This window comes from Hippoglossus stenolepis, chromosome 12, assembly GCF_022539355.2.
Source record: "Hippoglossus stenolepis isolate QCI-W04-F060 chromosome 12, HSTE1.2, whole genome shotgun sequence".
Classification (NCBI taxonomy): Eukaryota; Metazoa; Chordata; class Actinopteri; order Pleuronectiformes; family Pleuronectidae; genus Hippoglossus; species Hippoglossus stenolepis.
The window spans coordinates 11930455-11941286 of NC_061494.1; the positions used below are offsets into that span (position 1 = coordinate 11930455).

Below are 10832 nucleotides of genomic sequence, written 5' to 3' on the forward strand. Positions count from 1 at the left end.
TGGGGGGGAATACTGATATCCAGACATTTTGGATTAGATGACTTCAACCTTGTCTGTCGTGACTTGAGAACTACAAACGCTCCCATGATTCCACGTCGACTCCCTCGCGCTGTGCGCTCACTCTTGGCGCTGCTGCTAAGCAACAAGCATTCGCGAGCTACGATGCTAGCCAGTAACCTGGTTAGCTCCGCTCTCAGCGTAGTTAGCGCATACGCAGGCTCGCGGACAGACAGTAACGCGGACTGATAAGTGATTTCCATCCCGTAAACGTCCCCGAGGTGACTCACTCGTCGTCGTTAACCAAACTTTGTGTGTCGTGTAGACGTGGAGAAGCCGAGCTCTGTGCAGACATTAGCTAGAGACCGTTAGCAGGTGTAGCAGAAGGTTCTGTACTCTGGGAAAAGACGTGGCTAACCCTTAGCTAGGTAACCTTAGCCCAGGGAGGCACCGGCGTCTCCTCTCGCCACAGAGACGAGCAGGGGGCGGCTGGAGGTATGTGATTGCGGGTTAGCCGGCTGGTTAGCTCGTCTAATGCTGGAGGACACCCGGAGGAGTCTCAACGTGATTTTACAGGTAAGAACCCGCTCGCTGTGTGGGGTTAGCTAGCCTTGAATCCCCCGGTTCCTCCATCGGGTTCAGCGGGGCTCCACCAGCAGCTGCACGGCGCTTCAAGCTGCTGTTCAACAGGTCAAGTCTTGACCAAGGCGAGTCTGGTTCGGGCTTAAAAAGCCCAATGAAAAGTTCGCTGACACTTAATTCCACTGTTAGACTTTGGAAATACTGCCCTACGTTGACCATCATCCATCCTATGTAGAAACGAGTTCTTCTCATGGTATTGTGAAATAGTTATATTCTCCTTGTGCCCTAATTCATTGGCTTTAACAGTGTCCCAGGAAGGACTCGGATGTATTATCTTCTACAGAATGTGTTCATTTACATGTGCATATTAATAAGATCTAAAAGACAGTGTTATAGTTCAGATTCTCTCTTATGTCTTTAATGTATATTCATATGATTTGATTGAGATGTGAAAGAACTGCAGATGTATAACTTAGGAGTTAAGAAGTCGAAATAACCAGGGGGCCTCAGTCTTCACTCAACACGAGTGACGCAGAAATGATCTGTCAATGTGAAATCTAAATTTAAAGTATATAGTTTCCTGTAAACTGAAAATGTATGAATATATATAAGATAATGTAATTGCAGCCACATCAGGGATCATGGTGGCAGCTGATCGGGAATTACTATTACAACCAGGTTGTTTAGATATACAGTATTATTATTGAATACTACTGGCAATACCACTATCATTACTCCTCCCTTCATCTCTGTCAGATATTTTCTTTTGTATAAATACTTGAAACATTGATAGACTTCTTTATTTATGTTAGACACTGTATTTGCTCATGAATGTTGTTATTTTGCACACGGCATCTATTGTACTTCTGTCCGTCCTGGGAGAGGGATCCCTCACTTCTGACTCTGAGGTTTCTACATTTCTTTTTCTCCTGTTAAAAGTTTTCTTTTGTGCAGTTTTTGCTCACTCTAGTCGAGGGTTAAGGGCAGAGAATGTCACACGCTATGCCCTATGAGGCTAATCGTGATTTGTGAGTATGGGCTCTACAAATAATATTAGATTTGATTGATAGTATAATAATATAGGATCATATTCCATATTTTTGCCTGCATGGTCTAACAACTGCTGCATCATGCAGCTCAGTGGTGGTTAATGAATGTCTTCTGCTGCAATAAATATTATGACTCAAATCCAGACAGGCTGTTGGAACATACTCACACAGTAGGTTGCCACTGTCCACTGGGAACAGCTTTCTCACAATATTTTGTTTAGCGTCGCACTCAGCAGCTCCACACATGTCACTGTAGACGGGCCAGTTGCTATGTGGAGTCTGCCGCTCGCCGTGCTAATGGAAGAATAAACACATTGCACAGTCACTCCCTGTAAAATTAACAACGCTGTGTTCAGATTGAACACACAAAAATAATAGTTTGAAGAACAATCCCAGTCATTGTGTATATAAGGCCATCTTTTGCAGTGTAACTTCTCCATTATATAATTCTTGTCATTATAAACAAACAATTTTTACTGTTGGCCAAACAGAAGAAGCAATTTCTTTATACTCCAGTTATTTGAAATCTTGTTCTTTTTGACATATAAACATCATAATAGTTGAGATATAAAATGAATCAATAAAATAAATAAACATTTGTTGCAGCCCCAGTAATCTGTTATATAAAGGTGCTACATTTTGGATTGTACTGGAGAAAAAGTAAGTTTGAAGAATAGTACTACCTTCCCCTACCACCTTTTATATAACTAATTTAGTCATGGCTTGTTTTTGGTGGTTAATATCTAAAGTTGTGCCTCACATTAATCAATGTTTTACACTGTCAGGTGGTATATGTGTCCACTTGGCATCACTAAAACTACCCGGGCAGAGTGGAACTGAGAACCAGCCAGACGTCGCCACCATGTTGGAGGAGGACATGGAAGTGGCCATCAAAGTGGTTGTGGTTGGCAACGGAGCCGTTGGCAAATCCAGTATGATCCAACGTTACTGCAAAGGCATCTTCACCAAGGACTACAAAAAGACAATCGGAGTGGACTTTCTGGAAAGACAGATCGAGTAAGCAACTGGTTTTAGTGTTTTTTGTTTTCTCTAAGATTGTTAAAAATGTTACAGTCAACTACTGCAAATTCATGAAAAAGTATGTTTTTAGTTGACAGTAATTAGTATCGCAAAAGGTTACTTTAATGAGGAAACAAGAAGATAATATGTTAGTTACTCTGAATTACAGAGCTTGCAAACGTACACAAATATTACAGAATAAACCACTGTTCTGTGCTGGGTAGGAGATTGTTATCCTAACTACAGCTTATCAGATACTTTTCCCTCTTTACCTGCTCATTATTTTAGTGTCAATGACGAAGAGGTCCGACTAATGCTTTGGGACACAGCTGGGCAGGAGGAGTTTGACGCCATCACCAAGGCCTATTATCGTGGTAAGGCCCCCGCCACTCTGACAAACTATAACGCTGCAGCTTTGGGTCCCTGACCTCACTGACTGCTCACTGTGCTCAGGTTAAGTCCCAGATTGTATGGTTCACTGGTTGCACGGCATTCAACCAAAACAAAACACACACACACACACACACACACACACACACACAGCACTGAAAACAATGAAGTGAATCTCTAATGGGACTGTTGTCATGTCGACACTGTTTTTACATCCTCACGGAAGGTGGATTAGGTATCATATATTAGAGATGGATATAAAAAATTATTTAAGGAGTTAACTTGAAATTGAATTGCTGTCTTATTGCCCCATATTCCAGGTGCACAAGCATGTGTGCTGGTTTTCTCTACTACCGACAGGGAGTCTTTTCAGGCTATCGACAGCTGGAGGGAGAAAGTGGAAGCAGAGGTTGGAGACATTCCCACAGTTCTAGTGCAGAACAAAATCGACCTCCTAGAAGAGACTGTTATAAATAAGTAAGTTTTTTTTTTTTGCAAAAGATACAATGAAAAAATAAAGGACAAGGATATTGAATTAATGAAATGTAATTTCTTTGCTTGAATTATAGTGAGGAGGCAGAAGGTTTGGCAAAAAGACTCAAACTGAGATTTTATCGCACTTCAGTAAAAGAGGACCTTAATGTTAACGAGGGTGGGTTACTGACAATGTGGACAACTGGTTTTATGCAAGTGAAACATTCTGAATGTTACTGACACACTTCTTTTCCTTTCTGTTTAGTTTTTAAATACTTAGCTGAAAAGTATCTCCAACGACTCAAGCAGCAAACAGCAGAGGAGACAGATGTGGTCCATTCAACAAGCAATAAAATAGGTAAGAAATGTCATGTTTTATGTTGCAATTTAAGGTTTAAATTGCAAGGTGACATTACTCATAAATTGTTATTTTCCCAAAGGTGTTTTTAATACCACAAGTAGTAATGTCAGCAACCAGAACTCCAGCAACGGTAGAGAAGTCATCACTTTGCGACCTAACAAACAACGGACCAAGAAGAGTAAAAATCCTTTTGGAAGTTGCAGCCTACTCTAGATAGAATCCTTTTAATTTTAGAGCCCGACTATTTGTTTCTCAGACTGGATTGGACATTGTTGTATTCATTAAGAGACCAAAGCCCATACAGACTGGGAAGTACTACTCTACACTACTTTAACAATCTGATGTTTAATCTGAATCCCCTCATTGATGGCTGAATTTCTTTTGGTTAAACCTTGGATATCCACCAATGGTCTGCACACAAAACCTGTTGATATTTGTACACTCTGGGTAACAACTAGAGCTGAAATCCCCTCAAAAACCAGAGATATGTCTGTGAGTGATTGTGTTTTTTTTCTTTTTTAATATATAACTCGATATACACGCCTCTCATCAAAATACGTAACAGCAAATGTTGCACTCTTGCTCCTGGTCGCCCATTCATGTGTTTGACATTTGAAGCGTACAATATGTTTGCATGCATCGTAGAAGATAAACAGATTATTTTGTACCATATTTTTCTAACTGTCAACAAACTATGGCTCAGACTATGCTGTTTATTGTGGACAAAACACTCTGGAATCCAGAATTAATTCTATGTGCAGAAGTATTTTTGTACGAATCACATTAGTGTTGAGTGATATTTTCACTGAAGTGTTGACGTTGTGCCAAAATGTCCCATTTTCTGAGCTGTAGTTTAACATTAACACTGCAACGACTTGGATGTAACATGAAATGAATAGAATGTGCTCCTATGTATAACCAAATATCAATAACTATTGTCACAAAACAGTCCTGTGTGTCTGCTTACAATCCACGTATTTAAAAATGTGTTAACTAAGACTAAATTATGGGTTGAATTCATGATTCTCTGCTATTTGAGGTCATAATACATCAATTTGCAATCTGTTATGGTTCTATGTTTCAGTTCAGTTGTTTGCATTTTACATATTCCATATTTAACTGACCTTTTCTTTAACGTTAGTATAGCTTTGCCTATGCAGGGTTTATATATTTCGCCGTCACTACATTTCTAACATTTCAAACACTAAACATGTTACAAGTCTTATTTTTATTTTGGTGGTTTGGCCTCATCCTATCAGTTACTACCTTTTTTTATTATTATCATTCTGCTCATTTTAATGGGATGAAAGGGAGAAGGATCTGGAATACAGAAAGAATGAAGAGTGAACAGTGAGGTGTCTTGAGCAGAATGTGAACCCTTGCTCTCTGATGGTGTCAGAGATGTTCCGATACCATTTTTCTCTTCCCACTACCGATTCCGATACCTGGACTTTGCGCATCATCCAATACCAAGTACTGATCCGATACAGGTGCATAAAATAACAAACGTAAAAAAACACTTGTATAACAGCTGTATGCTACCAACCATGTATGGAAGTGATGATTGCTATCGTTGTTGTACGGCCTGGCTCAGGTTAAACCGTTTGAAAAACAAATACATAGAGAATGAATGTCATATAACTTATTTTACCATCTAGTTTGAAAGTCATAACTGACAAGAACACAAATAAATAGATATACAGGAATATGCAACTATTGCTTCCTTCAAATTGCTTGAAATGGAAGCCTAGCATGCGTTTCATGTCGCCATGTGGGACATGTTAGCTAGCTGTGGCTAATGCTACACTACCAGTAATCACTTCTTTTTGGCTGCTCTAAAAACAGTATTAGTGGCAGTACAGCGCAACTGCTGTTTTGGGGCAGACAAGATAGAGTGATTTCCAGGAAAAGAAAATTGCAGTTTAATAAGGGGGGAACTAATATATTTTGAATACGTGGTAAAAGAACGGTACTTAGATTTGCGTCCTTGCTGATGCTCAATCCTGCAGTATCTGAGGCATTCCCGATGCTGGTATTGGAACATCTCTTGATGGTATTACCAGAACCACGAGCATCAGGGCTGGATATGTTTCTGCTGGAGTGCCTCTGGTGGCCTGAATATGCAAGATATTCCAGTTCCTTCTCACTAAACCAGGATACTCCCAATCTCATATTCAGTCCCCCGTACAGTTGTGAACTGTTAATTATTGCCTTTCAGTAATTTGGTTTTCCAAAGATCATTTTCTGAAAGCTACTAATTTACCAAGCACAAAGAAATACGTGGCAATGTAGAAAAGTCTTATATTAAATCTTCTTTATAAAAATTATTGAAATGTCTTTTATTAAAAGTATTTTAAATGGAATATGAATACATAGGACATCTTTGTGGGTTAACATGTGCATGCCTGTCTTTTTTGAAAGTTTTGCAACTGATCTCGGAGCTGTGTTAGAAGCTTCAAATGAAGTTCAGAGGAATTAAACCATGTCACTTATTAGTCTGATGTGAGCATCTCAACAGCTGCTTCAAATACCGTCGGTACTAAGATTGTGTCACATTTCAAGCTTTCTCGTTTGGTTGTATGTAAAGAGTTCTCTTTTGAAAAGAAAGTGTGGCATAAGTAATGCATGCAAGCCTTTTTTTTTCCACATCAGTGAATGTTCAGTCATGGTTGTAAAGCCACATTGCCTTGTCCGTGTTTACATTCTCCCCCACTGACCGTTTTAATCCTCCTCTCGCAGTTTGTTTAAAGCTGCAGCGAATCTGTAAATAATCACTTCTCTAGTTTTCTCTTACTTCTAAACATTTGCCTTTTTTATTTGCTTCTTGACTGAATGGATTTAGTGCACTTTATTATTAAGATAGTATGAAATCTTAAAGAACCATAAGTTACAACTAACCATACTTATGTGCTGTCACTCAGGTGTTGTAATAATCTGTCTCACTGTTCCTCTACTTTTTCCACACACACAACTTTATAAAGCAGTTTCACATGATTAGATCTACAAATAAATCGATAATTCTACTTACAGTCTGACAACAACAAAAGCCATTGTTGGATTTTTTTTGTTTGTTTTCACAGTTATACATGTATCACAGCCTGGAAGTGTGCCACAGAATTGTGCACCTGATGTTACGTGTGTGTGGGGGAGTTGATTGTAATCTGACTTAAATAAAAGAAATAATTGAAGTTGTACCTTCTTTTTTTTCCTAGGGCATCCAGTGTACAATTTCAAATGAAAGTTTACCTCAAAACAGTATTATTCGTTACATTTGTTCAGAATTAACAAGGTGAGATAATAAAAAAATGTTATGTTGTTGCTAAAACATGGTGTTCACATTCATTAGTCAACGATAGGTGTGCTAGCTTTTTAACAGGGCTATAATGTGTGTATACAATGTGCATGTGACAGTTGAGTTGGAAGACAAGTGTTATATCATAGGTGGAATTGTTACCCTGACAACCTGAGAACTGCCATGTTCCCATCAGTCCCAGAAATAGGCCGTGATATTTACTCCATTTGTTTGACAATTTCAGCTGTTAGTGAGCAGGATTACGCAACAAAACGACTGAAGAGATTTCCATGAAAGAAAGAACGCACGTGGGCCACTCTGGAGTGGATCCAGATATAAAGACATATCTGGTGCCCATTCTGCTTTTATTTACTTTTCTGACACAATCTTACATTAAAAGACAGCTCGGTGCAAATATGAATAAAAATCCACAGCTTGATGTGATCTGTGTTCCTCAAAGAGTTGCATGCACATCCAATATCCTTAAACAAGTGTCTGATTTTAAAGTATGACAGTGACACAGAACAAGCTACTGAACCGATTCAACCAACCATATTTCATCAGGAATACTCTTTCACTTTTGTTCGGAGACTCCTGTGCCGATCTCACAAAGTGTAACCTGGTAATAAAGCTATTAAGACTGCAGTATCATCCTCAGTAGACTATCTCCTGACACATTATGAATTATTCAGTGGGTAATCAGCGCTGGACTGAACAAACCTTCAATGAAGCACTATGCTGTTCTGTCCTAAGTGCACACAATGTGTAGTGGGTTCACACAATAAAAAAAAAAAAGAATCCATATTGAGTGTGGAAGTGAAACTTGATCATGCATAGACACCACTCTAATATAGTAGTGAGTTGTGATTGATTGTATTCTTGGCCCTAAGTTTAAGTGTGGCTGTATTTGCTACGTAGTGGCTGGTGTTTCTGCTACAAGTAGAGTCACAGTTTGTACAGATTAGTGGTATGTAAGACCTGTTTGTATGTTTTGGGTTCTTATTGACCGCCATTGGCTTGTGAGTCCTCCAGTTTTTGGTGATCCATGATCTTGATGTTCCTTTCAGCATTTGCAACGTTCCTCAGCAGGGTCTCCAGCCTCCGCTTGATCTTCTTCTGGTCCTCCAGAGAACAGCTGATCACAATGGCCTGGAACTTTTGGTCAATGGGGACGGGCGGCGCCTCAGTCACGCAGGCCGCATGCAGGGCTAGCAGCTGCTGGCGGCTGTCGTCCATGTCATCCAGCAACTTTTTCACGATTTCGTCGATTATAGACGTGGCCTTGTTCAGTGCGTCCTCCTGCAGGGAGTTTCTGATTGTGCCAATGGAGATCTCCACAGACAGCGTCCGGCCAAGTAGACGGTTCGCGGTTAAGTTTAATTCTTCTTTCTCCCCTAGAAGACATGAACCATGAAAAATCAATGCAGTGTCTCCACATAAATAAAATACACTGGTAATAAGAAGTAGAAGATATGTGCAATCTACTGTAGGAGGCCACACTGTCTATGTGTTGGCCCACAATAAGGTTGTTGTCCTCGATGAGTGTGTTTCCATGTTTGTGCTCCATTTTCTTCCCATCATCTGAAGACAATATAACCCAGGTCAATGTAATTATCCCATTGCATGCTGGGGTGTTGGTATAGGCTCCACTCAAGGGAACGTAACGTAACTTTGGGTTGAACATTGGTGGGTTGAGGTCAAACTCTATTTTCAAATACTCATGGGTTATTTCAAAATTATTATTTCTTACACTTCAGGGTCTCCGTAGCCTTTTGTATTAGAACATCTTAAAAATATAGGTGGAAAGCAAACTCATTTTTCTCATCAAGTCTATTATCTGAGGTTAAACTTCAATCTTCTTTAGGGTGGGGTGCAAAAACCCATGTTGATCCTTATTAAAACCCCCTGAGATTCTCGAACACCACCACCCAACTATAACACAGCTTTCAAAGCATAACCTCACTGGATCAAAATGTTACAGCAGCTGCGAGAAAATGCTAAAACACACAATACATACAATGTTGTGCAGGCAATTGTGTAGTTATTTATCTCCCTGTAAAGCCAGCGTTACAAACTCATGTGTAGTCAGAGTCTTGTGGGCCTCACCGGCGCAGATGTTGTGCATTTCTTGACTGCCCTGTATGGACTGGAGCATTTCCAGGATGCACTCCCTTTCCTGCTCCATGGCTGATGCTGCTTCACGTAAAGACTCCACCCTGAGAGACACACACACACACACGTTTGTACTTCTATCTTAGTGAGGACACTCATTGGCATAATGCATTCCCTAGCCCCTTACCCAAACCTTAACCATCCAAACTAAATGCCTAGCCCTAACTTAACTCTAATCTAAACCTAATTCTAACCCTAACATAAACCTATCTCTAAATCTAACCTAAACCTAATTCTAAACCTAACCCTAACCTAATTTTAACTCTAACCTAAACCTCATTCTAAAAATAACTGTAACCTAATTTTAACTCTAACCCAAACCTAATTCTAAACCTAACCTAAACACAATTCTAAAGACAAGTCTTAACCCTCAAACATCCCGTTGAAAAAGTGAGGACCGGTCGAAATGTCCTCACTCTGTGGGTTTATGTTTAAAATGGTCCTCACAAAGATACAAGTACAGGAACACACCCACTTACATCATCATGATCTCACAGTGAAGACAATGGTTACCACAGTGGGACGGTGGATGGAGGAAATCACTGTTTTTCCATGTGAGGATACAATCAAATCTTATTTTGTCACAGTGCAGCAACATTTGTTAATGACACGTGATCTGCTGCATTTATAAAAAGGTGTGACAGCCTCATCTTTAAAAGTTATTATTACATTTCCTAACTAAATAGCCAGGTTGACTTTAGTTATAAAACAGCTGACCAGGCTTCCGCAGACAGCTCCGGCACTGACTGCACATTTCGCACATGGCTCCGGCCTCTTGCTTCACTCTACCTCATTTCCAGCTGATCCAAACTTTCCAGCAGTCTCCCGGAGCGATCCGCCATGGACAGCGTCCTGCTGAACTTGTTGCACAGAGGTTCGTTCATCTTTGCGTGAATTTTCGCCTGAGCCATGATGGTGAATTAATAATCTGATGTTTATGATCGGTGTCTCCTGTGCGCGGTCTCACACTCCTTGTCGTCCGGCTGACGGTCAGTGAGTGCGCCCCCGGGACAACATGTCCTAACATGGGCTGTGGCTTCCTCCAGCGACTCCTCTCAGAAGCTTCCCGAGCAGCCCAGAGCAGAGGCAGTTCCCAAAGTCTGGTTCGAGGACCCTTCAGGTCCCGAGAAGCTTCAGTGGGCCCCAACGAACACTTGGACTGAACTACAATGTAATTTACCAATGTCCAAGTGAAAAATACCTTTTTATTTGCAGTCGAGGGTCTTTTCATTTGGTTCCATTGCAGTGCTCATTACTAAAGTTTATGTAATTCTTGCTTCAGCTCGATTTGAGATGGAGTTTTTATTACCTCCCAGGGTATATGCAGCAATCCTGAGATTAAATTCAATACTTTTCAAGACCTTTTTCAAGACCCTTCTAATATTTTTCAAGACCCCAGCGCCACTATGAGCTGTAACCGGTTACATCAGCGACACACCTTTAACACAATTGAGTTTGAGATTGCAAAATTAAATGTTAGTTTGACAGAACTTCT

General features: G+C 40.2%; 2 protein-coding genes across 3 annotated transcripts; one reads left to right on the forward strand and one right to left on the reverse strand.

The window, feature by feature from the left end:
* The first annotated feature begins 124 nt into the window (after positions 1 to 124).
* On the forward strand, positions 125 to 7061 carry rab23 (RAB23, member RAS oncogene family). 2 transcript variants are annotated; one of them, XM_035172541.2, is made up of 7 exons: positions 125 to 573; positions 2414 to 2645; positions 2937 to 3022; positions 3359 to 3515; positions 3608 to 3690; positions 3778 to 3870; positions 3953 to 7061. In XM_035172541.2, the coding sequence occupies exons 2-7, from the start codon at positions 2491 to 2493 to the stop codon at positions 4084 to 4086; spliced, it is 708 nt and encodes a 235-aa protein (XP_035028432.1). In that variant the 5' UTR covers positions 125 to 573; positions 2414 to 2490; the 3' UTR covers positions 4087 to 7061. The 2 variants fall into 2 exon arrangements, with proteins under 2 accessions (XP_035028432.1, XP_035028433.1); XM_035172542.2 differs by having other exon boundaries at positions 131 to 278.
* Positions 7062 to 7484: 423 nt separating this feature from the next.
* bag2 (BCL2 associated athanogene 2) lies at positions 7485 to 10383 on the reverse strand. The gene is made up of 3 exons (XM_035172543.2): positions 10127 to 10383; positions 9272 to 9381; positions 7485 to 8559 (listed from the first exon to the last, which is right to left on the reverse strand). The coding sequence occupies exons 1-3, from the start codon at positions 10246 to 10248 to the stop codon at positions 8165 to 8167; spliced, it is 627 nt and encodes a 208-aa protein (XP_035028434.1). The 5' UTR covers positions 10249 to 10383; the 3' UTR covers positions 7485 to 8164.
* Positions 10384 to 10832: the final 449 nt, after the last annotated feature.

Bases quoted from the DNA above. Each gene is read 5' to 3' on its own strand.
- bag2 (XM_035172543.2), bottom strand. From the start codon at position 10,248: ATGGCTCAGGCGAAAATTCACGCAAAGATGAACGAACCTCTGTGCAAC. The intron at 9,382-10,126 runs GTAGAGTGAAGC...TGTGTCTCTCAG, and splicing joins TTGGATCAGCTGGAAATGAG to GGTGGAGTCTTTACGTGAAG. The intron at 8,560-9,271 runs GTGAGGCCCACA...CATGTCTTCTAG, and splicing joins AATGCACAACATCTGCGCCG to GGGAGAAAGAAGAATTAAAC.
- rab23 (XM_035172541.2), top strand. From the start codon at position 2,491: ATGTTGGAGGAGGACATGGAAGTGGCCATCAAAGTGGTTGTGGTTGGC. The intron at 3,516-3,607 runs GTAAGTTTTTTT...CTTGAATTATAG, and splicing joins GAAGAGACTGTTATAAATAA to TGAGGAGGCAGAAGGTTTGG. The intron at 3,871-3,952 runs GTAAGAAATGTC...ATTTTCCCAAAG, and splicing joins TTCAACAAGCAATAAAATAG to GTGTTTTTAATACCACAAGT.